Raw genomic sequence first — 25,173 nt, forward strand, 5'->3', positions numbered from 1 at the left:
TAAAAGACATTGTCACTGATCATCTTCAGATACCCAGAATACTCAGAATACTCCCCTTAGCTTTGAACTTATGTATACCATAATTCTTGGCAATGCATTTTCACCATAATAATTTTTTTGACTTTGATCCCTGCTCGGCTCACATTTCTCTTTCCCCTTCACAGTGAAGTAACTTGGCACAGTGGCCTCTTGACTCTCTGCACTTACTTCTTGACCTCCATTTTCTGTGAGAGGTATGTAAGAGGCTGACAAAATGGACTGACCTGATCTAGCCCTGATCGAAAGCAAGAGTAATACCTGTGTCTCTTAACTCCACATCCTGAGTTCCCAGGGTGCTCCCTGAGGGGTTTGATGGTACCAGCCACTAAGCAGTCTTGGTAAGGCAGGTAAAAGAATAGTGATGCTGTTCTTTTCCTCCCACCACAGCTTTATGATTGCTCACATCATTCATCCATCTAGTGATCATCCATCCATCAAACCATTGATCCATCCATCCATGCATCCATCCTTTCAGTGCTGTAACAGGGACAAGCTAAAAGGGAGTGAATGTCTCTTCTTCATATGGATATCTTCTTCTGAAATATTTTTATTTCACTTTATCTAACAGCAATATAGAAACATAATCAAAAAAATAAAATTGTAAATTGTCCATCAATTATGTAATAGCACTTGGTATTGCTACAGGGTAGGTCTTGGGCAAGGCCAGGCCATGGTGGAGCCTGCCCAGGCCCTCTAGGCTTCTGTGATTGCTACGGAGCCCAGGAAGGCAGCCCAGGAAGGCATTGGACAAGACCACTCGTGGTAGCGACTCTGTGTTGACATCCTCAGGGGTGGCATGGAGATGGTGAATGGAAAAACTGCAAACAGTGTTGTGTTCACATGGTGAGCTGGACGTGGGGCCAGCACGTTGCTGCCCACACATGTGAGGACTTCACAGATGGAGCTGGACGACTTGGGCAGCTGCTTGTGCTCACTGTGGAAGGCAGGAACTGACGGACACTGGACTGTGCGTAGGAAAACATCTGTCTTTCCCTCCACTTCTCTGATCCCCCCCCACCTCCCCTACTTATCCCAAAATAAAATCCTCAGGATGAACTACACAAAATAGCTGAGACATCTAACCTATCCCAAACGTGTGTCTGGGCTGGGTTTCTTTCTCAGGAAACAGAGAAAGGAACTGAGCCCCAAGCTCTTCAGTGCGCCCAGTTCTATGGCTCCAATTACACCCAACTTGGCATCACACTTCCCTTCAGTCCGGCTTTTCTTTTACTATAACGACTAATTTCTAAAAGGAAGACTGACCAGTTGGGCTTTTTTTCCAGAATATGGATGGGCTTCCTGCAAGTGCTCTCTACAGTGTGGGCATCACCAGGGGAGGACCCTGGTGTGGCCTGGATGAAGGTGACAGGACAGGGATACCTCTCAGGACTCTCAGACGGGATCTCAGATGAGTCCTGGGACTTCCGGGTGACTAAAAATCCTGGCTCTGTTATTCTACCTTCTTTGACAGAAGTGCAAACTTTCTGGCTCTTTGCGATCACCATGAAGATAACCATGCTCTCTGCTGGCTATTTGGGACCATTCATCTGCATCTTCCAACCCTTGGCCCCCAAAACCAGCTCTTCCCCAGGTGGGCCCACAGAAACCATGGCAGGGAAGAAACGAGGCCCATGGGGTGCAGTTGGCCTGGTGAGACTATGGGACGAGGGCATGCACGCCCGTGGGTCACCACCCTGCATCAGCCAGGCCCTCTGGATAGCACAGCGGAGGGATGGGTGGGGCCGAGGAGGGTGGAGAAGAGAGGGGCTGGCTGGCTGTGGACGTGGCGGAGCATCGGGTCATCTTTGGGGTTCATGCTCATTGATGTGTGATCTGTGGGGGTCTTACAAGGACTTCACCCTTCAGATTCTACAGCACCAAGCCAGGCACCTCCCACCCAGGCTTCACTTGGTTAGCGAGAGGGCTCCATTAGGCCTCAGAGTCTGGGGGACTCCTGACCTCGGGGTCACACCAGGCACCATGTGGTGGCGGACGGGACCAGCAACTGACACTGGGGACTCAGAGCCTAGCCCCAGCCTCTGCTTGACCCTCTCACTGGCTGCCCTGTTTGGATGAGGACCAGACAGCTATTAATGCACCACAGAGTGATAGTCTTAGAAAAGCTGTTTAGGTCAGGCACATCCTCAGAGGTGGCTTCTGGGCTCCCTGGATGGTGTCTCCAGTGGGGACAAGGGGGTGTTTTGGGTGACAGTCTCAGAGCCGTGCCTGTTGTGGAGAATTTGGCAATGGGAAATCAGTTCCCAGCCTGCCAGGTGCTCCTGGCAGACGTGGGTGACAGTGTGTGTGGGGGGTCCTTGGTGGCTCTGACTGACACACGTGGCCAGGGGAGCGACAAGCTAGGTAGTGTGTGCTCATCCCATGTCGGGGACACACAGTGCCCAGCCCCACGCCTGCCAGGAGCCCGGACAGAGCCAGCTGCTGGCCGAAGAGCCACTCTGTCGCTCTTTGGGGTTCTGGGCCTGGTGGGTCTCCATCAGAGCTGGAACTTGGGTGGCCACGGCTCAGGATGAGTGTCCGGTTCCCCCATTCCCATCTCCCACACCCCCTGGGAGCCTCCTGTGAGGATAAAGTCCTGGGGCCCCACGTGGGACCCCAATTCACAGCACCAGAGACTCCAGCACTCAGGGCCATGGGCCACTGAGGGAGAGAGGAGATGGTCACGGGGGACCCTGTTGCCACCCCAGCCCCTCAGCAGAGGGAGAACCTCCGCGAATTGATGTTCATCTTGGTGACGCCAATGAGCCTGAGCGGAGTGGACAGGCTGAAGGCGGAGGCCAGGGGCGAGTCGCAGAAGAGGTCGGACAGCTCGTCCCGTTCCTCCAGCTCATAGGTGGCATCGTTCAGCATCCTCCTGTGCAGGCGGCAGGTCTGCTCGATCTTCAGCTTGTTGATGTCGCTGCGCAGGCGCATGAGCTGCCTGGCCAGCTGCTGGTCCTGCAGCCTCATCTCTGCCTGGAGGAGGGGAGGAGGAGTCAGCAGAGGTGGCCAGGCCCCAGGAGAGCCAGACCTGGTAATGGGAGGCCTCTCTGATAATTTCGACCTACTGGTCTACCTGAACACATGAGCACCTTCCCAACTTAGAGATGAAGATTCAGACACCCTGGGGTGGTGACAATTGAGGTTATGCTCACCCTGCAAGTAGCTAGCCACACCAGCTACTAGCTCTAAGTCCTTTCCTGAGTGAGGTGCCAGGTGGCTGGGCTTGAAGGTGCTTCTGGTTCATTCCTGCTCTTTAGAGATTTCTAGATGGAGGTAGAGGACCAGGAAAGGGTGAGAATGACCACTATCAACTCCAGCACTCAGCTCCTCTGTGGGAGGAGGGGAGGTGATGGGGAGGGTGTCAGGGTGTCAACTGCAATGTTGACATAGTTGCCCTTGTCACCCACAGGTCACAGAGGAGGAGTTGGAGGCACAGCAAAGAAATCCTGTCACCCCCCTGTGTGGCAGAGCCGGGTTGGGAACCCAGAGAGTCCGACTCAGGACCCAAATGGCTGACGGCCAAGTTCTGCCTCTTCGGTGGAGCTAGAGCAGCGGGGAGCCTGGAGCCAGCTTCAGCTCAGTGTTGTTAGGGCCTCAGGGCTTCCTGACGAGGAAGGGGTATGAGAACTCTTCCACTGCAGTTCCCAAAATCCATTCATGAACTGCACCTTGGGAACCTTCACGGTCACCTCCTGAGATCCTCATTACACAGTCAGGGACCGCCACAGCGAGAGAGAACAGGCAGAATCCCCAGCCCTCACCTGCTACTCATGGAAAACGTGATTTGTGTTTTCTTGTGGGACATCACAGACTTGAAAGCCATTTTTGCTATGAAACCTGACTTCTCACTGGGGTCTACAGAGGGCCAGTAAGTAACTAAAGGCAGAGCAGAGCTTGACCTTCACTTTGCAGCTCTTGTGATGCTCAACGTTGCCCCCAAGTCTCTTCTCAGCTCTGCCGAGGGGTATGTTGATCTCTCAGGGAGTGTCCTTCCCAGAGGTGGCCAGTTGGGGTTGATGAGCCCTGAGTTTACATGGTCTCAGCCCCCTTCAAGACCAAGAATCCCAAGATAAGTGGTTTAAGGAATGTTCAACTGCACCCAGAAGTCACCAGACATTGTCCTAAAGCTGTGATCGCCTGGTTTATGGTTTAGATCGAGAACGTCCCCCCAAGACCACGTGCTCAGGGTGGGGCTTTGTACATTAACTGAATTCTGAGGCGATATCCCTGGCCTGCTTTTGGGAGGCGGGGTCTGGTCAGAAGAGGCAGTCCCTAGGGACTTGACCTGGAAGGGCACATCTGCCCCCAAGCTCTCCTCTTTGCTCTCTGCTTCCTGGCTGCCATGAGGTGAGCAGCTTTTCCTCCGCACTGCTGCTCTGCTGTGCCGCTTTATCCTGGAGCTCGTCAACTATGAGCAAAAATTGTGAGCCAAAATAAACCTCCACTCATTTAAATTTTGGGCGTTGGGTATTGTATCTCAGCAGCAGTCCGAATGACTAAGACACTGGGATGCCAGGAAAGGCACAGCCCATAAGACCAAGATCCCTACGGACAGAACCATGAGGGGCAGAGCCACCCCTCAGCTATGCCGCCCTGTGATGCCAAGGTTAACACGATGACCAGAGACTCCCTGAAATCTGGCCTCCTGCCTTTGTGACTGGGCTGATCTGAACCCCTACATGGGAGCTGGAATCCTTTCCTATTACTCTTCTAACTTCCCACAGAAAGCTTTTCCCATGCCGGTTTGAGCTGTAGTTTTAATTTCCATTTCTACTAAAGCAAGGAGCTGGTGGCTGGCGACACCAGCAGGGCATTGGGATCTGTCTCTCACAGTTGGGATGTGGGGTGCAGAAGCTTTAGCATGGGTCTCCCTCTGCGACCGGCACAGTGGGACCAGAGTCACCATTTCACCAGGCGGAGCATGCTTTCCATTAACAACACGGTCACCGAGACGGCCTGCCTGCTGCTCCTGCTCAAATCGAGACCTGATTCCTTCCCACCATTTATATTTCCTACACTTGCAGGTGGTGACTGTTTTGTATTTTTGTGTCCTTGTGCTTCACCTGGCTCTCAGAGCTAAATGAACCAACAGATTCCAGAGGGACCCTCCCTGTGGTTATGCAAATGTCTCACTTTCCCCTCGTCAGCTTTGCATGTAGTCTCTGCCGGGTTAAAAACAAATCAGGGACACCAACAGTAAGCATTTCAATGTTTCTCTCTCATTGATGTACTTTACAGATCTTTATCCTGATTTCATAAATGAGAAAAACTGAGATCAAAGCTTTGCTGGTGGGTTAGCAATGTGTTTAATGGTAAAATGGGGCTGAAAGTCCGTAGTCCCACGGTACCGATTTACTCTTTTATCTCTGGGCTTTGCAAATCAGATTCAGTGCCAATCAGAAATCCTGGTGTAGTGCCATGTTGAGGACGATGGACTGCCAGGGTGTGGCTGGATGTTCATTTGCTTTCTATGGAGCACCTAACAGTGCCTGGCACCAGGCTGGGTGTTGCCCAAGGCCTTGTGAAAGAGACCGGGGTCAACTCCGTCTGAAGATGGTGCCTGCTTTTGCCCACTGTCTTGGCCTCTAGGAGCTTGGCTGGTTCTGCCTCTCTTGGGGCACTGTCATCCAAAGACAGACCTCATTGAAAGGTGAGGAGCCCTGTGGCTTAGATTTGAATTTTGGCTGCAGGAGTTGACTCTTTAGTCTGAAAAGATCCTTCAGGATCTTTGGAGAATTTCAGGTCTGAGCAGCAGAGGGAGAGCAGCTGTAAAACACAGCCGCCCGCAGGGGGCACCTGGGGAGAGAGAGCGGCTCTTTTTGAAGGGCCAGTGAATCCAGCAGGTCAGAGGGCCACTGAGGCTTGAAGACCCAGCAGAGTCAGCTGGAAAGAGGGGGACAAACCCCAAACGAAGAACAGGCAGGACTCCAACAGAGCCATGTACCCCATGTCCACAGCAGCCTTATTCCCAACAGCATGAGGGTGGAAGCAGCACAGCAGCCACTGACTGCTGAACAGATAAATACATGTGGTCTGTTCACCTGCTGGAATAGCACTCAGCCTTGAAAAGGAGGAAATCCTGATACACACCACAGCGTGGGTGAACCTTGAAAACATTATGCTAAGGGACATAAGCCCATCACAGAAGGATGAATACTGCGTGATCCCACTCACAGGAAGTAGCTAGAATGGTCCGTTCATAGAGACAGAAAGTCGAGCGGGTGGCCAGGGGGTGGGGACTCAGCAGGCTCGGCACAGAGAAGCCCAGGGAGAAGGGCATTGTGTGTAGGCCCAGTTTCTGGGGCTCATACCCCCTCCCCCAGCCTGAGAGACAGAGACTGGCACGAGACCTGGCTGGCTCCTCCTTGTGTGACATGTGACACTTTTTCTCGGGATGGGGTGAGGATCCCGGCGCAGGGATTGGTAACCTGGCTCAGTGGCTACTCCACTCCCCCAGAAGTCCACTCTACCCAGATTCACGTGGGAAGCAGAAGGAAGGTGGGGCGGTGAGTATGCTGCTGTGTGGAAACCGGAGGTGCTGGGAAAATGTACAGAGGAGCAGCTCAAAGGTCCCCAGAAGCCAAAACAGGTCTGTGAGCCAACTTCAGGAGAGCCGCGGACCAGCTTCAGGGCCCAGTGGCAGGAGTTGGGTGGGTGGCAGAGAGGGGTGCTGGCTCTGTCCGCGGAGTATCTGGGGGCAGGAAGGAGCTGCCAGAGGACTCCTCCATCTGGGGAGGTGCCATGCAGGGCCTGGATCTGCCCCAGGGCTGCTGACTTCCGGCCCAGGGCGGCCCCATGAGATGACAGCCGTGGCAGGTAGGAGCCCTTTGCAGGGAGGGCACACAGGGCCTTGCTCCTGCCTCATCATGGTGCACCGTGGGTGTGAAGGGCCTGGACACTGTACTGGGGCGGGGCTGCTGGAAACCAGCTCCGCTGGCCAGGCGAGGACCTGAATGGACATTTCTCAAAAGAAGATGCAGGAGGGGACAGCAAGCTGGGGGAGCCATGGTCACCACCACTAGGCACCGCCAGGATGCAGGCCCAAACACAAGGGGGCATCTCGCTCACCATGCAGATAGGAGTAGCAGGGGCTGCAGAGGATGCAGAGAAGGGAGAGCTCTGTGCACAAGGGCAGATGAGGGCGAACCATTACTCTATCTCCAAAGGAAACAAAGTCATGACACAATTACCCTGCCTCCCCATGTTTACTGCAGCACTGTGCACAAAAGCCATGGCAGGGAACCAACCGCAACACCCATGAACAGGTGCATGGATTAAATATCGTGATGTATGCACACAATGGGGTATTATGCAGCCATAAAAAGGGAGAAATCTTGTCATTTGTGTCGGCATGGATGGAACCAGACAGAGGACATTGTCAGGTGAGGTAGCCAGGCACAGCGGACAAATACCATAAATTCTCACTTATTTGTGAAAGCTAAAAAATGCTATTTCAGGGAAGTAGTGAGAACAGAGGTCACTAGGAGCTAGGAAGATTACCCGGCAGGGGACAAAGAGGCTGGATAATGAGTGTCAGAATACACAGGTGGGAGGAATTAGCACTAATGCTCCATAGCACAGTAGGGGATCCACAGCCTACGATTCATTCATTTATGTTGAGATAGGGTCTCACTCTATAGCCCAGGCTGGCCTCGAACTCACGGCAATCCTTCAGCCTCAGTCTGTTGAGCGCCGAGACTGGTTTAGTCTACAATTTATTACTCACTTCACAACGTCTAGAGCCAAGAGTTTGAAGGTTTCCAATAAACAAAACTGATAACAATTGAGGAGACAGAAATGCTAATTACCTTGATTTGACCGTAACACACCGCACACATGAACTATACCACTGTAGCCCATAAAAAAGTTCACAGAAGGTCGTTTTGCTCTAATGCTATATGTCAGAAAGGGACTGTCCCGCCTGGGAACACACCTTGGGTGAAGCAGTCCCTTCTGAAGGGAGGGCGTTAGAATCAGGAGCAACCTTCTGAGAGAGGGGCCAAATCAACACACAGGCAGGGATGATTGCCCCCACTTTACCATGACAAAACAGGGCGATTAGGCTAATTGGCTTTCCCAAAGCCGCCCGCTGGGGTGTGGCAGAACCTGACTTGGGTCTAATCCGATTATGCTATTCCACATTGGATGCTTTCCCCGCCCACAGCGCCCAGCAGCCAGGCCAGCTGCTGGAGAGCTCCCGGGCGATCGCTCAGGTGGGCGCTCCCATGCCACTGCTGAGCTCCAGCTTGCTCTTGGAGTCATCGCAGTGAGGACAGAAAAGGAAGGGGAGCAGAGTTCTGGATGGGATGGGCTCACCCGCTGGGTCTGCACTGCCCACGGTCAGCTCGTGGGCATTTTTAGGGAGGAAGCAAGGCACTGTTCCCCTTATCTTCTTCTAGGAGAATCTATGCTGTTTTTAAGCTGTTTTACTACAGATGAGGTATGCGGCCCCAGCATGCTGGCAAGACAGACAGGAGCTGCATACTTGCCTTTCCTTTCTTTGGTCTTTTATTTTCATAATCTTTCCTTCTTTGAATAGAAAGTGTGGTTTAAAAAATACAGTGATTGTTTAAATTTTTAAAAATATTGCAGTAAGAGATACATAGCTGTTAATCCTCTTCCCCCTCAAAAAAAAAAAAGTTCCTCTCTAGAGAATGTCATTAGTTGCTCTGCAGTGGCTGCTTCCATGTCCCGAACTGGTTCAAAATGCTGCCCTCATGGTCATTTCGACTTTGGGGAAGAGCCAGAGTCACGCGGTGCCGTGTTGGTGAATAAAGTGGGGACGCTACTGCTGCAAACGTAACTTGTGAACTGCTTCTGGACGTGGCAGGAATGGCGGGCTGAGCGTGCGGAGGGCAGGGGAGGGCCTGGGGCGGGATTAGCCACAAAGCAGTGCGTCCATGTAGCCATTTTTCAAAACTTAAACACTCACCGTATTTTGTGGTTGTGCCCCATGTATGTGATTTATTCCTATTTTGGAAATTTCTGGAATTACAGAAACATAGAAAGAAGATAGCAGCGTTCAGAAATAAAGATCCCTGATGTCGGAGCTTCTTCTTTTGCTGGTGCCTTTACTGAAAAATGACCCTGGCACACCGGTATCTGCCCAGGGCACAGAAGGAAGGAATCCCCATCCCAGGGCGGCTTGTGTGACCGGCTCCAGGCGCTGCTATGGCAAAGGGTACCTGGCTGGGTCCCTCCTGCGAGTCAGTCCCTACTCAGCCAGCCCCTTGCTGGCAGCTCTGAGCACCACAACGTCCTCACCCAGAAGTGGGCCTGGTCCCTGCTCAGCGCTGCCATGAATCGCAATGCCTGGACTCCCGGCAAATCAGCAGGGTGAAATGCGGGTGTGTGACCGCTTGCCGACTTGGACACTTGATGTGTCTGGACCAGTGGATCCAGGAACAGGAAGGCGGCCTGGAGCCAGACCTGGGGTGCCGGCTCATCTCGGTTTGGCTGCCCCTGGCAAATGGCCCGGACAAGTCACTCCCCGCTCTGTCCTTCAGACCTCTGAACCTACACTTCCATCCCATTTGTACACGGGCAACAGCAAACGCTTCTGAGCCCCCCGGAAGATGCTGTGTGTCACGGTGCTTCAGGACCATAACGTGCTCCTTACCGGGAAGATAGGACCACGGCCTATTCCTGCCTCTATCCCTGTCACAGAGGAGGATGGCCGTCACTCGGCCAGGCCAAGCAGCAGGTATGGACAGTTCTGGCCATGTGCTCGCCACAGCAGCAGGACAAGGGCACGGCCAGAGGAGCACTGCCGCGACCATCAAGCTGAGCCGCAGCCACAGGCGCCTGCTGAGCCCATCTCCCGGCCTCCACCATGCAAGCCCTGGCTGGTTTAAACCTGTCAGCTTTCCCTTCCCTTTTTCTAACAGCTATAAACACCTTCCTGGGGACTCCATTTGCGTCTGCGGGGATCAAACACCTGCATGAAATTACAAGAAAAACGTCTGCTGGTGCCCAGGGAGTCTCACTACACAGACCGCACGTTAGGAAGCCCGATGTGTTGTTTTCAGCTCTGCCACCACAGGCCGAGCAGAAGACTTTCCTGTGTCTGTCCTTTACCTCCCTGATCAGCAAAGGAATGTGTGAGGCTGAGAGACAAGGCAGGGAGGAGGGTCCCTGCCCAAAGTGGGTCAGGGGCGTTTGCAAAATCTTCTAGATTCTGTGCTCCACTGGAGGGAAGAGTTGATGGCTCCTTTCCCTCCTCTCTGCTTCCCCAGCGCTTCTCTCACTCAAGGCCCTGGGCCCTTGGAAGGGGCAGAGCTGGTGACTGTGACCTCCCGTGACCCTAGCCCCTGAGTGATGTCACAGGAGCAGCCTGCAGTCACCTTGTGCAGAGGCCCTCTCCTTTCTGTTTCCAGGGCTTTGGCACAGGGAAAGCTACTCCTCTTGCAGGTCCCCAGGGGTGTTGGAGCAGCTGTCATTTCTCTTTGGTGAGAGGTCAGGAGGAGAGGCTGGGGCAGCCCTGCGGCCCTTGTTCACCATGGAAACAAATGGTCCATCAGGCAGAGGCGGCAGGACAGAGGACGATGCTTCCAGACCCAGCACCACCTGCCTCTGATGGGGCAAGGCTGACAGCCACCTCCCAGTGTCCACTGACTGCTAGTCAGAGAGCAGGGTAGACCTGCCCACTCCCGGGGTCGACACCCCACACAACCCACAGAATCACAGGGCTGTGATTGGTTTCGTTGACCACAGGGAGAGAGGACAAATTCCCACATAAGCCCGATCGTTGGATCACTAGGGAGAGACTGCCTGGTACACAGAACAATTTCTTTTGAGGCACCTTTTCTGGTTCACAGAGGGTGAGTTAGAGAAACAACAGCATGAAGCTTGGTTTTGAAAGGGACTGAAAAACAGCAGAAGCCAGGTGTGGTGGTAGGTGATTGTAATCCCAGTACATGGGAAGGTAGAGGCAGGAAGGTCACAAGTTTGAGCCCAACCTGGACAATTTAGGGCCTGTTAAAAGTTCTGAATCATGGGCCCTAATCCAGACCTGCAGATCTGGATCTTCATTTTTATCCAGAGACCCAGGAGATCTGTACACACTTTGGAGTTGGGGGGTCTCTTCTCTTTCAGCCTCTCCCCCCAGGTCCCCGGCAGTGCTGCCACTCCCCACAGCTCTCTGCTGCCCTGGAGAAGGCTGCTTTGAGCCCTGGCCCTGCCATTTCCTTGTCACAGCACCTGATGGGGCTGCCAGCAGGAGCCTCGGCTTACTCAGCCGTAAGACGGAGGCAAGAAGAACAAGCACCCCGAGCTGTTGTAAGGACCAAAGAGAGAACACAAGGGAGGCTGGGACTCTCACTCAGTCTTGCTGCTCTCCCTCTCCCTGCCTCCTGCATTCTGCTCGCGGCTGATGTCTTTGAGAACTCGTATTGTCAGGAAAACTGATTCCCTTGGGAGGATGATGCATGCTACAGCGGTCAGAAGAGAATCCAGCAGGCTGGGGTCCTGGTGGTAACTCCTTTCTTACTGCTAAGGCCTCTCTGAGCCGGGGTACAGCGGGGTGGTCACATGACTGATGCAAGTACTGTGCTCACTGTCATCAGACTTACTGTTCCTACCCACTCCTGATAGCACCGAGACGCGGCTGGAAAGGGAAGACAATGTTATGTAAGCAGAAAGCACGCTAAGGTTCCCTCTGCCCGTGACAGACAGCCCTTGGCAACCAAATCAATGCTGACGATGAACGCTGTGCTGGTGGCCTCTGGGGTCCACACTCCCGAGGCTTCTCCTGGCACCTGGTCCACTTCCTGCCCTGCCAGCTGATACTGGAAGCTCAGGGGGTGCTTCAAGAGCTACAGATATGGGGAGCCGTCCCCAGATGCTCATTTGATTGGCCTGGGGTGTGGCAAAGGCTTTGGAAGTTTGGAAAGGTCTCGTCATGGTAACACAGAGCTGGGGTTGGCCGCAGGGCACACTCCGTCCACGCAGGATGACGGACAGCCCCGGGGCAGTATGCCTTCTCATCCCTCACACCAGAGGGGGCCCACCCAGAATGGGAACTTATTTAGAAAGTAAATGCTTCTTCTCCCAGAAACAATACAATCTCACACGAACCCGAAAACAACACGTGTCCTCAATGAAGGGCAATATTTTTTGTTCTTTTTTTTTTTTTTTTTATGAAAATAGAACAAGTCAGCTTAGCTTGAGGAATTCAAAGATCAGCTTTCAGAGTCTGTCTCGGGAACAGCCTGTCCACATCCCCACAGGCACCCAATGGCTCTGTCCAGAGACAGGAGCACGTACAGTCACCAGCAACACACCCAGCGGTGTTCTTGGGAAGCTTCTCAGCATCAAGGATCAAAACCAAGACAGGTTTCCAATTCATCAGACACCCGAGACCCTTCCCACCCCAAACTCAGCTTCAGAAATCCCTGGCCTCAATGGGGATTTGTTTTTCAGGATTCTACAAAACCAACCAAATGGATCTCTGCCTGCCCTGCTGCCCCGAGAGTTGCTCCTGGCTCCAGAGGGCAGCCTGTCCTGGACTCCTGGGTCCCGGGACTGGAGATTCTCTGGGCAGGGGGCGTGCAAGGACGGGGTGCTCAGGCTGAGATGAGCTACACGGTGAGATGGTCCTGGTGGGAATCTGCTTTGCCCATGGGCAGGAAAAGGGTCAACCTGTTCATCCCAGCTCAAACAGTCTGCCCTTTGCTCACACTCTTTCCTTCCGGCTCGCTGGTCAGGGAGGGTGTGGGGCCCTGACATGAGCCTGGGGTCTCAAGGCAACCACACATGCATCCTCCACACCTGCGATTAGGCACTGAGTGACACTGGGTCCCAAAGCAGGCAGACAGCTCTGCCCAGCGTCTCGCAGGACAATTACACATGTGTGGTGTGTGTAGGGGGTGTGGGGGCCGGGACGATGCACACGGAGCAGGCAGACAGACCGGGCCTCACGGGACGGTCACTCACCAGTTCCTTCCTGAGCCAGGTGAGCGCCTCGTCGATGCTCTGGAAGCCTTCCAGCTTGCCAGTGGACAGCGGCCCATCACCCTGGCTGGCGCTCCGGGCGCTCCTGGGAGGTGGCAGATGCTCTCCAGCCTCTCTTGGGGCCAGCGGCGGCTCCCCGGCCACACACTCTGCCTGCTCCAGGTTGGCCTCCTCGGCAGCTGGCCTGGGGAAGGGCCACGTCTGCTCCTCCAGCCGGGCCTGCCATTCCAGGTAGGAGGGCCTGCGCGTCTCCAGCCTCAGCTTCTCGGTGAGGGCCTTCAGGCTGCGGAGGTGGTCGTCGGAAGGGGCGGCTGCTCCTGCCGGCCCCGCTTCCTCACCCACTCACACTCTGCCTGCTCCAGGTTGGCCTCCTCGGCAGCTGGCCTGGGGAAGGGCCACGTCTGCTCCTCCAGCCGGGCCTGCCATTCCAGGTAGGAGGGCCTGCGCGTCTCCAGCCTCAGCTTCTCGGTGAGGGCCTTCAGGCTGCGGAGGTGGTCGTCGGAAGGGGCGGCTGCTCCTGCCGGCCCCGCTTCCTCACCCACTTCTTCTACTTGGATCTGGGGCACAGACATTTTAGAGTCCGTCCGGGCAGCCGGTCATGGGGGTGCGCAGCGAGCAGTAGGAGAGGCTGGGCAGGGAGCAAGCGTGGGTCCTGCCCTGGAGGGGCCTCATCCAGCTGTAGCGGGGGCACCCAGAACTGAGAGCCCGTGGGAATCAGTCCCAGGAGTCCTCTCGGAGTGGCTGTGGGGCCCAGCGTCTAGGATTAGTCCTGGAATCCTGTGGGTGCCATGCTGGGCAGAGGCAGGAACAGACAAGACAGCAGGAATCTGCGTGGAAGCCTCTGCCAAGATCTCCCCGTCCTGGGGGTGAGCAGAGATCCGGGCCCAGCAGGCAGGACAGGCAGTGCAGGGCCCTGCAGAAAGAACAGGAACCCTCAGTCCTCATTCTGCCCCCAGCCCTCTGAGGCAGACATGTCCACTCCCCAGGAGGAGAAACTGAGGCTCAGAGAGGTCTTCAAGAGGGCTAGAAGGGAGACCATCTCACCACTGTAACTCAAAGAAGAGACGCGAATGCTAGGATTAGGTCATGTTTTATCATTTCTAAAGCGATTCCACCCCATTACCTAATGCTTACAGGAAGTCTGTAGAGATTTATTCTCATCCCCATTTTATACTTGAGGAACTGGAGTCCCAAAGACTAAGTGACTCACCGAGACAGATCTCCCAGCAAGTAGCAGGGGACAAGCTCAGCTCACCCCGAGGGTCCAGGAGCCAGCTGGCCAAGCGGCCGGGCTGCAGGCTCAGGTGTGTCTTCTCGCCCAGGCGCCCTGCCTCCGGGACCCCACCCACCAGCCCTCCTCCCCACTCAGCTTCCTCCTCCAGCAACAACACCTGACCTCACCTCTTCAGAGGAGGAACGAAGCACCTGCGGCTGCGGAGGCAGGAGCTGGATGTCAGACAAGGGCCTCTCGTGACTCACCCTTCTGCGCAGCTGGCTCTCACGTCCTCCAGGTGCCCACGCCGCAGCCTTCCCTCGAGGGCCCCAGCTGCGATCCGAGCCGCCTCCCGTGCCTGGAAGGGGCATAAACCCACTTCACCTCACCCCCTCGTGACAGAGGGAGAAAAGAACCCCGAGTCAGAATTAGGTGGGACTCTCCCGTCTGGAGGTCCTTGTGTCTCCGGGACTGCTCGAGTCGGGGTGGGAAGTAGGAGACGCATGAGTGGACCTTGGCTTTCAGAGTTGGCTTCACAGATCTGTGTGGAGGGAACGCATCTGTAAACAAGAATGGGCTGTCGTGGAACAGTACCCCAGATAAGGCGTAAATGAAAGGGCCAGGTGCTCAGCAGCCTGATGGGGCCTCCACCCTGTGGAAAAAGGGAGGGAGGAGGGGACGATGTTTGTAGACCTGCACGTGTTTAAGAGAAATCCCTGTGCCAAGGGCTCCAGCAGCAGCAGAGCCGGGCTCCCGGGGCCTCTGACTCCTTGGGTCCCGCCACAGTGACACTTCTCTGAGATCCACATGAGCATCCAGGGCTGAGGACGGCTGGGATCACACCCTAGCTCTGGGCCCCGTTCGGCTTGCTGAACCTCAGTTTACACATCTGGGAAGAGGGGGTGATACTGCCAACCTCTGAGGCTCTCGGAGATTGGCAGGACAGGATTCATCCGTGCTGCCTGAATCTCAGGTCCTACGCAGCTTTATTAGAAGCTCTTCCGAGGCTCCCGGGTGCCCACTGCTTATCTGGCTCTCTGCTGAGGTGTCAGGTCCTTTCGGGTTGCCCCTGGGGTAGCTGAACCCACCCCCCGGGGTGGGGTCTCATGTTCCAGCCCGCAGTTTCAGGGAGCGTCGCAGCGAGTGACAGGCAGAGAACCTACGGAAGCCTCGCCCTTCCTCCCCTGCAGGGGGCACTGTTCCACGCGGCGAGGTCAGACTCTCCTCCCAGGGCGCGGGAAACCCTGGGACTCTGCGACCTTCCCCCGGTGTGGGTTCTAATTAGCAGCTTCTGCAGCCTTTCCGAGAGGCCCTGGGAACAGGAGCCAGTGAGCTGAGTCGGCCGAGGAGCAGCCCTTCCTCTGGCGTGTTCACCAAGCTCACTCCAGTCTCAGAGGCAGGCGGGGGCTTGGAGATGGGGAGTAAGGGCCCGGGGACAGCACTGCGTGACTCTGGTCAGCCTCTTTCGACCCCTAGGGCAGCCACCCCAGTGCCAGGGTGGGAGCAGCTCCTGCTGGAAAGGGCAAAATGCAAATTCTGAGCTCCTTGTTGAAGAAGACTACAGATGAGGAGGAGGAGAAGAGGAAGGAGAAGGAAAGGAGGAAGGAGAATAAGAAAGAGAAGTTGTCATCAGCTATGGTGGGACACAGCTATAAGCTCCACACTCTGGGAGGCTGAAGCAGGAAGAGTGCAAGTTATAGCCCAGCTGGGGCAACTTAGCAAGACCCTGTCTCAAAATAAGAAATTGAAAAAGGACTGGGGATACAGCTTAGCACGAACATGAAGGCCCTGAGTTTAATCCCCAGTACAAAGAAAAGTCCTAAGAATTTCGGGATGGTGACAACAGAGAATAACCCACAAGAGTGTCCCTGTGCCCTTCGATGCCTGGGTCTCCCACCCCTGAAGCCCTGGGATAATCTTGACTTCCTGAGTCCTCGGATTAGACAGGGAGACAAACAACTGTCAGCAATGCTGGCCTACAATGAGCCCTCGACCAGCAGTGGCGAACCTATGGCACCCATGCTAGGGTGCAATGTTCGTTATCTCTGAAAGCTCTGAAAGGTGCACCATCACTGCCCGAGACAGTGCCACCTCATAGCCACGTCACCCTCGTCCTTCTACCGCACGGGCATCTGGGTGGACCTTGACCTGCCTGGGGGCGGAGCTGGTCCCTGCTCTGGCATCGTTCCCTGGAAGCCAACCCACACAGGTGTTTGACCCCTCTCCTCCAAGGTCTTGGATCTCAATGGCCTGAAAGATCTCTGTCAAGAGCAGGTCGGCCTCATAAGGGAGCAGCCCTGCTCACTGAGCCAGCGGCCCATTCCTCTCTCCCAAGCCGAGGGTGCTGGGAGGAGCCCGGTCTAACTTCTGTCCACACTGGAAGCTAAGGCCAGGCTCAGCCCTGATTCTGGTCCCCACACTACTGCCAACAAGCCCAGGGCTCAATTTCCTCCGCTGGGCCCAGCTTTCTGGCCTCCTGCCACCCCCAGCACACTTGCATGATGAGGACCTGCTGAAACAGGCTCCCCTCTCCTGGTCACGAGGCACTGTCCCAGGACTGCCACCCCTTGGTGTCTTGGTGGCTGAAGAGGCCCGGAGGGCTTCCCTGCCTCCTTTCTAGCTGAGTGTAGGAGCTGAGCTGGAACATCACCCTCTCAGGCCAGGGAGGTGCCAGTAAGAAGGTCCACCAGCCTCTGGCCACTCTGGGTACTGAGATGGATGCCTCCTGAGCTGGCGGAGAGGTGCCACCCAGGTGCTGGGGACAGAGACCAGCCCTACACAGCCTGTCAGATGGGCATGACAGCAGGGGACTGCTGGGTCTGGCCCCAGGGAGGAAGAACCATCTACCATTTGGGACAAGTGTGCTGGTCATTTAACCAGGGTCAGGGAGCAGAGACTAAGGCTGAAGCCAAGGCTGGAGCCAGGGGCCTCCAGAAAACAAGCGGCAACTGGTAATCAATCCCTCCAGGCCTAGGGGAGCCCGCCAGAAGGCCACTCAGCAGCGGGACGATGCCTCAGGGATGCCAGGGCCCAGGGCCCACGCTGCACCCTGCCGTTCAAACACGTCCCCTGGCTTTGCCAGCCATGAGCTAATTCCCCGGCTGGGAAGGAAGCAGCCCACACCTCCTCTTGTGATGACCTAACATGCTCGTCTGGAGACCTGCACGCCCACAGCCCAGGGGCTGCTGGCAAACTCTCCTCCTCTTCCCCGCCTGGGCTCTTGTCTGTGCTTTCTCATCTTGGACTCTTCAAGAGCTATTCATTTCTTCTACATAATACACAGGATTTGTAACCCCTGCCAACTCCCAGGCCCTCTGGTTCTGCACTGGCTCAGACCCCGAGACTGTGTCCCTTCAGCCTCCGGGATCATCTCCTTCTGGACACTTTCCTTGATTTGCCAGGGCTGGGTTCTGGGGGCTCAGCAATTACTCAGAGCAACCACACCAGGACTGCTCCTGAAAGTTCCCATGTGCTAACACATGTGTGGCTCCATTAGCAAGTTTCCTCCCCATTTTTCAGAAGGGGAGACTGAGGTCCTCACAAGGGTGAGAAGCAAGCCTTGCGCCTCATGTGTCTGACATGAGAACCTGACAGAGTGAATGGGCAAGCAGCTCAGAATTCCTCCTCTTAGTGCAGCCCGCCAGGCCCGCATTTGAGAGGAAGGGACCCTGCACCACCTCTCCCACCTGTCCTCATGGATGCTTTCTCTCCTTGCCCTGACCTCAGGCTTCCTGAACACAGGTGTGCCAGCCCCACACTTGGCAGCTTGTGCCAAATCCCAGACCCAGACAGGACCTTCCAGTAATATGGGAGATTATTTCCAGCCAGCACCCTCCTACTCCCCTCTGGAAAGAGCGCCCCCTACTGCTCCCTGTGGTGCTGACATCCCATCCCCTCTACCTCGGCCGGTCACATGACTCACCTGGGCTCATGGGAGTCCCCACCAGAAGCTGGCCTTGCTCCCAGGCTGCCTGGGAGATTGGGGCCCCCTTGTTCCACCCTGGGGCAGGGCACACAAGCCACGAAGACAGGATGGTCTGGGGCCCTCAATTAGGCCTGGTTGGAAACCACCCCACCCAGCCTTGATTACACAGCTTCCAAATTCTCCTGGGCTTAAGTTCCTCTGAGTTAGGTTCTGGCATCTGTGCCTGGTAGAAGCCTGTGTTGAAGAAAGGATGCAAAAGAAACTGGAGTATTTACTGATACTTGGCTTTTGTTTGCCTGTCTCCCACACTTAACCAGCCCTCCTGCTTTCCTGGTTGTAGTGAACAACAACCAAGTTGGGGACAGCAGGCTAAGGACCCTTTGGTTTGTTCTCTTTGGCCAGAGGACCAAATCCTCCTTCCTTTCTGCCTCCAGACCCTGGCGACCAGGTGAGAGTAATTTCAGGTTGGCCAATCAGGGGCTCAGGCCTCTCGGATTCACAGTGGTTGCCTGGGGTGGGTGGTGTTAGCCCTGAACCAACACCGTCTAACCAGACTGGACGGCCTCCCCTCCCACATGTCCCTCTGTCCCTCAGTGCGCGGGCTGCGGCCTACAACTGGGAATGACAGGGTGTAAGGTGGCTGGTCGCCCTCTAAGTGAGACCGTGCGGAGTCCCTCTCATTCCCAGCTGATATGTGTCCTCATTCACACTGACCACAGGCAGGTATCACATTGCCCTGTGCCACAGTGGGTCACGGTACAGAAATGGCTGTCTTCTGTGTCGTGCAGCCCTCTCCACCCGGGTGCAGTGCCCTGGATCTGGGGCAAACAACTGGAGAGATGACCAGCCTGACAAGGGGCTCAGGAAAAGAGGTGCGCTATTTAGAACATAAGCAGGATGGGGACCTTAGCAAAGCACAGGCAGGAGAACAATAATGTCACCTTCTAGGGATATCACACACTGATGTCTCACCTATTCCGACTTCACCCAGGAAAACACCAGGCCGTGGTGCTGGCTCTTGGCAGTGTGGACTTCCTGCCGCACCCCACACGTCCTGTGCTCCTGGCTCCTGGGCCTGAGCCCAGGAACGTGGGTGCTGTCCCTTTCTTTCTGGCCCCTGTGTGTCTCACCAGGACCCCTCCAGCCATGATGCCAGTTACCTTCTAAAACACAACTTGGATCCTGCCCTGGTAACTTCCCTGTGAGTGACAGCTTAACAACACTCAAGCTTACTCCTACTTAATGGAGCACTGACACATACCAGGCATTCATGTTCATGGGAACCTGTGACCTACAAACTATGGTCACCCCAAGATAGAGGAGGAAACTGAGGCACAGACCAAGGAAACTGGCCCAGAGGCACTCAAAGTGTACAGGGCCGGGTGAGCATTGGAACTGGAAGGGGAGGAGCCAGCACAGTTGGGCGGGGCCGGGACAGGCTGTATCCTCTCCCTGGTCTACAGGAATAGAACCGGGTTCAGCATACTCTGAGAACTGTCACCCTGCAGACAGCAGCTGAGCCCTGCTCTGTGCTGTCCTGTGACACTGGCTCCCTCAAGGAGACCTCCTGGACTGTGACCATGATCCATGACTGCCTGGCACGGAAGGCTGGTGGGCCTTCTAGTGCCCTTCAGCTGGGCCGACTGTGGCAGAAGCCGGAGTGACTGCCACCTTGCATAAACACACTCCAGGTCAGAGCTGGCCACCACCTGGAAAATTGTATCTGCAGTGTCATAGTCTTCTACGGAGTTTCTGGAATGCAGAAGTGGCCACACCTGGGTTAGTCCCCTCAGGCCCCACTGTTTCTCAGCCAGGCGGGTCTGCGGTGGATGTCCTCTGTGTCACCTTGGCCAGCGTGGTTGGGCCCGAAGAGTCCAGGCAGCCTGCTGCTCTGGGTACAGACCATGGCAGAGGTTCACATGTGCAGGCAGAGGCTCACACACGCACGTGTCACATAGCATCACCCAGCCACAGGACCCCACCAGCGTCACAGCCTGGCTAAGGACAGAGCCTGGTGAGAGCACAGCGGCTTCTCACAGCCCCTCCTGCCTCTGTCCATGTTACTTTTTTTGTTTTTTTCTCCCACACAATGTGGCTGAGAAACAAAAACCCAGAGAAATCATGTGGCCAGCACAGGTCACCCATCTCCGTTAGTGCTGCTGGATGGGCTTGGACTGAAATCTTTTAACCCCTAGCTGATCCTTGCTCCTGTTGTTTAGAAAACAGGAAACCTTACTTCCTCTTGCCCAGATTATTAGGAAAGGATCCCAGCAAATACTTGTTAAGACCTTTGCAAATTCAAAGTGCTAGATCAGCGCTCAATAATTGATGTGCCGTGCTCCTGATGCCGGAGGAGACTCGGTGCTCCTGCAAGAAGGCTGTGCGTACAAGCCTTCCCTTTCATGAAGAAGTTAGGGAGAAAATCCACCAAGAAAGACTTGCACTTCCCTGTTGGGCAGTCGGGAGTGGGGAGGCGCAGGCTCCTGGGGCCATACACCTAATTTACGCTTCCCTGAAAGGAGAGGAGAATGCTCAGGGCTGCTCTAAGAGGTGGGGGTACGTGGGAACAGGCAAGGGCTGCTCTGGCGGGCAGGAGGCGTGGTGCCTGCAAACCCAGTTTGGAGTCAGAAGTGGCTGTGGGAAATGCAGAGAACCACAAGGCAGGGATCCCCACCCAGGACGGGCCCAGGCAGCGTGTCCTCATCCCAGTCAGCCCACCCGTGACCACAGGACTCTTCTGACAAAAGGCCACGGTGGCAGTAGGGATTTGGGCAACGAAAGCAGATGGAGTGAGTGGCCTTTAGAACAATCTGCAAAGAAGAAAGCAGAGCACAGCTTGGGGTGGTGTCCTGGCTACAGGAAAAGGGACGCTTGCCAGCTGAGGGCCCTGTAGCCCCCTGGAGAGTCACCCAAGTGGCATTTGTCTCAGCCCCCAAACAAGACAGCGAGCCTTTCAAATCCTCAGGATAATTGGCTCCAACTTCCAATCAGCAAAATCAACAAACTCCAGTTGGAGTGGGATTTGTTTGACATTTGCTTTCTGTTTTACTCTGCGAGTTCCCAGCCCAGCCGTTGCACAAGGACTTCCTGAGAGGCTCTGTGGTGCATGCATGCTTGTGTGAGTTGCAGGTCCGGGCATGCTGACATCAGGGCCGGAGGGCTTAGTATTTCCCAGAATGTAGGAGGGCCTATCTGGGGGTGCGGGGGTCCAGTGTGGCCTCAGCCAGGCGCTGTGGTCTTCAGCTGGCTGCAGGAGTGGCACTGTGGACACTCTGGGGTGTGGAGGGAATGTTTGTCCTGGGTGGCTGCAGGCAGGACAGAAGAGACAGTGTGTGACTGTTCCCTTACCATGCAAGCTGCTTCCATGACCTTGGCCAACCTACTCTAGCCCGAGGTCTCGGGTTCGTCACCCAGAAACAGGGTCACAGGGGAAGCTAGCTCAAAGTCCAGGAGGATCAAAGGAGTAAGGTGTCCATGAGTGCTTAGTTCTGCCTCGCGTGGACGGCTGCTGCCTGCCCTCGACCAGGCCTGGCCATGCTGTCCTTGTCCCGTCGCATGGCAAAGTGGCTTTGGAGCCACCACAGTGCCCTGAGGCCTGTCCATGTGCTGCAGAGTGTCACCTTCCTGTCACACCACCCTCTCCGTATAAACTCTGAGAAGTCCTGGCCACACTGTGTGCTCCTAGAGGGCAGGACCACGTCCTATGTGTCCTCAGCGCCCTGTGCTTCTGAAATCCTGTGCAGACACAGTGTGTTCTGTGCGGTGTGAGTGGGTTGGCTGTGACCCAGCTGTGTTCAAGTGAAGACCCCCCCCCACGAGGAAGTCCCCACTCTGTCGGCAGCTAGGGCAGCTGTCCTGTCTGATCCCCAGAAGCAGCAAGCATTTGATACTTAGCAAAGTGTTAGGAGTGCACTGGCATTGATGAAGACAGAGGTATTCGGCTCCAACAGGGGAAAGCAGAGGGCTTGCTGAGTCCTCCTGGGGAGGCATTCAGGGCACCAGGAGACAGATGGCTGAGACCTCGCTGGGGCCTTGGGACAGGCTCTGGATCTGCAGATAAATGTGCCCAAATGTGCCTACCTGGGTGTGGAATTTGCTGTCAGGCTTGCTTTCACTCAAATCTGATAGTAGGATTGCTGTCACCTTCCTCTGGGTTTTCAGAGTCTGCTACCAACCGAATAAAATGACTGTGATGACAGCACAGCCAGCTGTGTGCATGAGTCAGTTCCTGCAGTCTCAGTGTCCCCAGGACTGAGCCCCAGTAGTCGCTCTCAGGACCAGGCATCCAGTGTCGCTTCTGCCTTGATGGTGGGTGGGGCAGCACCAGCCTCTGAGTGGCCTCTGGGTCACAGACCTGCATCTGGGACCTTCCAGCGGCCGTTCCCAGCCCAACTCAGAGGCACTGCTGGCTTCCTGGAATGAGGAAGTGCTGCCCAGCCTTGCAGAAGCCTGGGGACTGTGGCCACCACAGAGGCCCTCGTCTGTCCTACACATGCCAACTCTCCCACCTGGAAAATGAGCTTGGACCTGGGCCCACCTGGTGCCCAAACACACACGCCCCGTGAGGGAGGCGAGACTGCTAGACCTCACATTTGCACTAGGTACCTGGGAAGGAGTTTCTGGCCATGCTGGGGAAGAGGGGGCTCAGTCTGTGCCTCACGGAGAGAAGCTGAACCCCTTGTGGCAAACTGCTGGGATGGGCTGGGGACTCTGGAGAGTCCTCGTGTGATGGGCCAGGCAGGAAAGGACACTGGAAGGAGCTCCCGATGTGTGGGGCCACACAGAGCGGCCCTGGCTTGACAAGGGCCCAGGGCAGGAGCCGCCTGGAGAAGAGGGCTTTTCTCATTGCGCGAGAGCCGGACAGAGGAGCTGTGCTGCCCATGGAGGCAAGGGTATGAACGCCCAGGAAGAAGGCACAGACAGGGCTGGGGCAGTGCGGCCCGGACTCCTCTTGCTGTTCCTCCCTCTCCTTGTCTCGCCTTTCTTCTGGAGAGACAGGCGGGGAGAGGGTGGGCTGGGCTCCAGCAGACAGGGTACCTCGCCCAGCTGGGGAATCGCTGAGGCCTGCAGTCCTCCCGGCTCCTTCCAGCAAGTGGCCCTCCGTGGTGACTGGCTCACCATGGGGACCGCCGGCTTGCCAGGCTCCCCAGGTGTGCGCCAGCCAGATCCTCCCTGCCAGCCTATCCTACCTGCTTCTGTGCCCCTGCCTGCTCAGCTGTTCCCACCCTCCTCTCATCCCCGCAAGCCCAGGGGCTCACCCTTTGGAGCCATCCTGGTGACTCCCGAGGGACTCCCCATCCCCACCGGTCACCTTCTGCCATGGCAAGCAGCTCGGTGTCCCAGTCAAATAAAGCACCGTCGCCTGGCGTAGCACAGCTTGGGAGCCAGGGATTCCTGTGTTCCCTGGGCCACTGGGGTTGCCCAGCAGCAAGATCTACCCAGCAGCACGGGAGCGACAGCCCAGCTGTGCCCTCCCGGCCCGGGGTGCACGTGTCTCAAAACGGGAATTAATCTAAGTCCCTCCCGGAGGGCGGCCAAGCTAGGAGACAGGGCAGCAGCGACTGGACACTTAGGAAGATCCACGCATGGAACTGAGAGGATGGGGACAGAAGCCAGGGCACAGGCAGGGGTCTCAGGGCACAAGAAGGAGCCTGTGAAGCCAGCCGGGCCCAGGTGGTCTTCCAGACTCTGGAAGTGACCAGTGTTTGCTGGCTCCCCTGCGCCCCTGGAGACGGCAGGTCACAGGATGAGGCCAGCACACAGTTCTCACCTCCCCGTCTCTGGACAGACAGGGGACCGCTTGGCTTTCCTATAGCCACTTTCCCCGGAGAGTGCTGCTTCAGGAGTCTGGGGAGTCCAGCTTGTGGATTTCTGCTCTTTCACCAGCCGCACGAGCTGCACCCAAAGGCTTAAGTTCTGATTCCCTCTGACCACACAGCCACGCCACTGTCCCCTGCAAGGTGGCCATGAGGCTCACAAGACCACAGACCTGAAGGGTTTCCTGCAGCGTGGGAGTGCAGAGGCACTTAGCTCGCAAACGCCGGAGAAATGGCACGCTGCTTTGCCAGGTCCCGAAAAGCACCCTGGCGGAGCCCCCACCCGGTGGAGGCAGTCAGGCTGCAGGTGCCTCCGCCTCGGAGTTCCCTTCCCGAGCAGGGTGCCTGTCTCCGGGGCACAGAAGGGAAGCTGCTTCAGAGCCACGACCACACGGGTGCTGTGGGACCTATCTGGTCATCTGGGATTCTCCGGGAGGATAGGGAGCATGTACGACTTGACTCGAGAGAGTCTGCTGTGGGTGTGACGGCACCAGCAGGGGCCACCTGGAACCGCCCACCTCCAGATCTGCCCACCAAGACCCAAGGAAAGGCTGATACAGGTGCTGCGGGGTTTCCGGGAAAGCGCCACGCCCACTGACTTGGCTGAAGGAGACCCTCCCATGCCCCCTCCTGGTGACCCTGGTGCCAGGCTGCTTGGCTGACTCCCCCTTTCCCAAGGGCCTGCGGGCGTGTGGTCCCCTCCTGTCACCTGGCTTCAGCCACCAGAGCAACGATGGGTGGGCCCGTGCCCTGGGTCAGTTGAACTGGGAATTGCAGTCTTGGGGCCGGGAACTTCCACAGGGTTGAGCCTGAGTGGAGGACGCAGGTGGGCTTGGCGGTCACAGCTGACCTGGGCAGCCTGTGCTGCCCCCTTGGGACCCAAATGTCCACCCAGAATCTCAGCCCTGCACAGGCCAGCAGGGTGCTGAGACAGACAGAGCCCAGCCCAGCGCAGCAGCAAATCCTGGGGCGGGGGTGCGAGCTCAGGGCACTGGGACCCTCTGCAGCTCCTGTGCCGCCCCCCAGCCCTCTTCCCGGCCCAGTGCGCAAACCCACCTTCAAGCGCGGGAGGCGTCCGCGCTTTCGCGCTATCGCTGTCGCTGTCGCCTTCGCCGTCCCCTGCGCCTGCTCCTGCCCGACCAGTGGCTCCCGCCTCCTGTGAGTCCTCAGCCCAGTTCTTTGGAAGGGACGTGGTTTTTTCTGCGTTGCGTCAGGGCGGTTGCCTGGCG

The 25,173-nt window shown here is 56.3% G+C and overlaps 1 protein-coding gene across 8 annotated transcripts; it reads right to left on the reverse strand.

Moving 5' to 3' along the window:
• Window positions 1-616: 616 nt before the first annotated feature.
• Fam167a (family with sequence similarity 167 member A) lies at window positions 617-25,156 on the reverse strand. Of its 8 annotated transcripts, none has more exons than XM_010622721.3 (6): window positions 25,001-25,156; window positions 24,654-24,753; window positions 14,470-14,561; window positions 13,529-13,903; window positions 12,973-13,328; window positions 617-3,012 (listed from the first exon to the last, which is right to left on the reverse strand). In XM_010622721.3, exons 4-6 carry the CDS (start codon window positions 13,560-13,562, stop codon window positions 2,749-2,751), a joined length of 654 nt encoding a protein of 217 aa, XP_010621023.1. In that variant the 5' UTR covers window positions 13,563-13,903; window positions 14,470-14,561; window positions 24,654-24,753; window positions 25,001-25,156; the 3' UTR covers window positions 617-2,748. The 8 variants fall into 8 exon arrangements, with proteins under 8 accessions (XP_010621023.1, XP_010621018.1, XP_010621011.1 ...); XM_010622716.3 differs by having other exon boundaries at window positions 14,470-14,744; XM_010622709.3 differs by having other exon boundaries at window positions 14,470-14,763.
• Between the last annotated feature and the right edge of the window lie 17 nt (window positions 25,157-25,173).

This window comes from Fukomys damarensis, unplaced genomic scaffold (genome assembly GCF_012274545.1).
Source record: "Fukomys damarensis isolate Sample0158 unplaced genomic scaffold, DMR_v1.0_HiC HiC_scaffold_18, whole genome shotgun sequence".
Taxonomy (NCBI): Eukaryota; Metazoa; Chordata; class Mammalia; order Rodentia; family Bathyergidae; genus Fukomys; species Fukomys damarensis.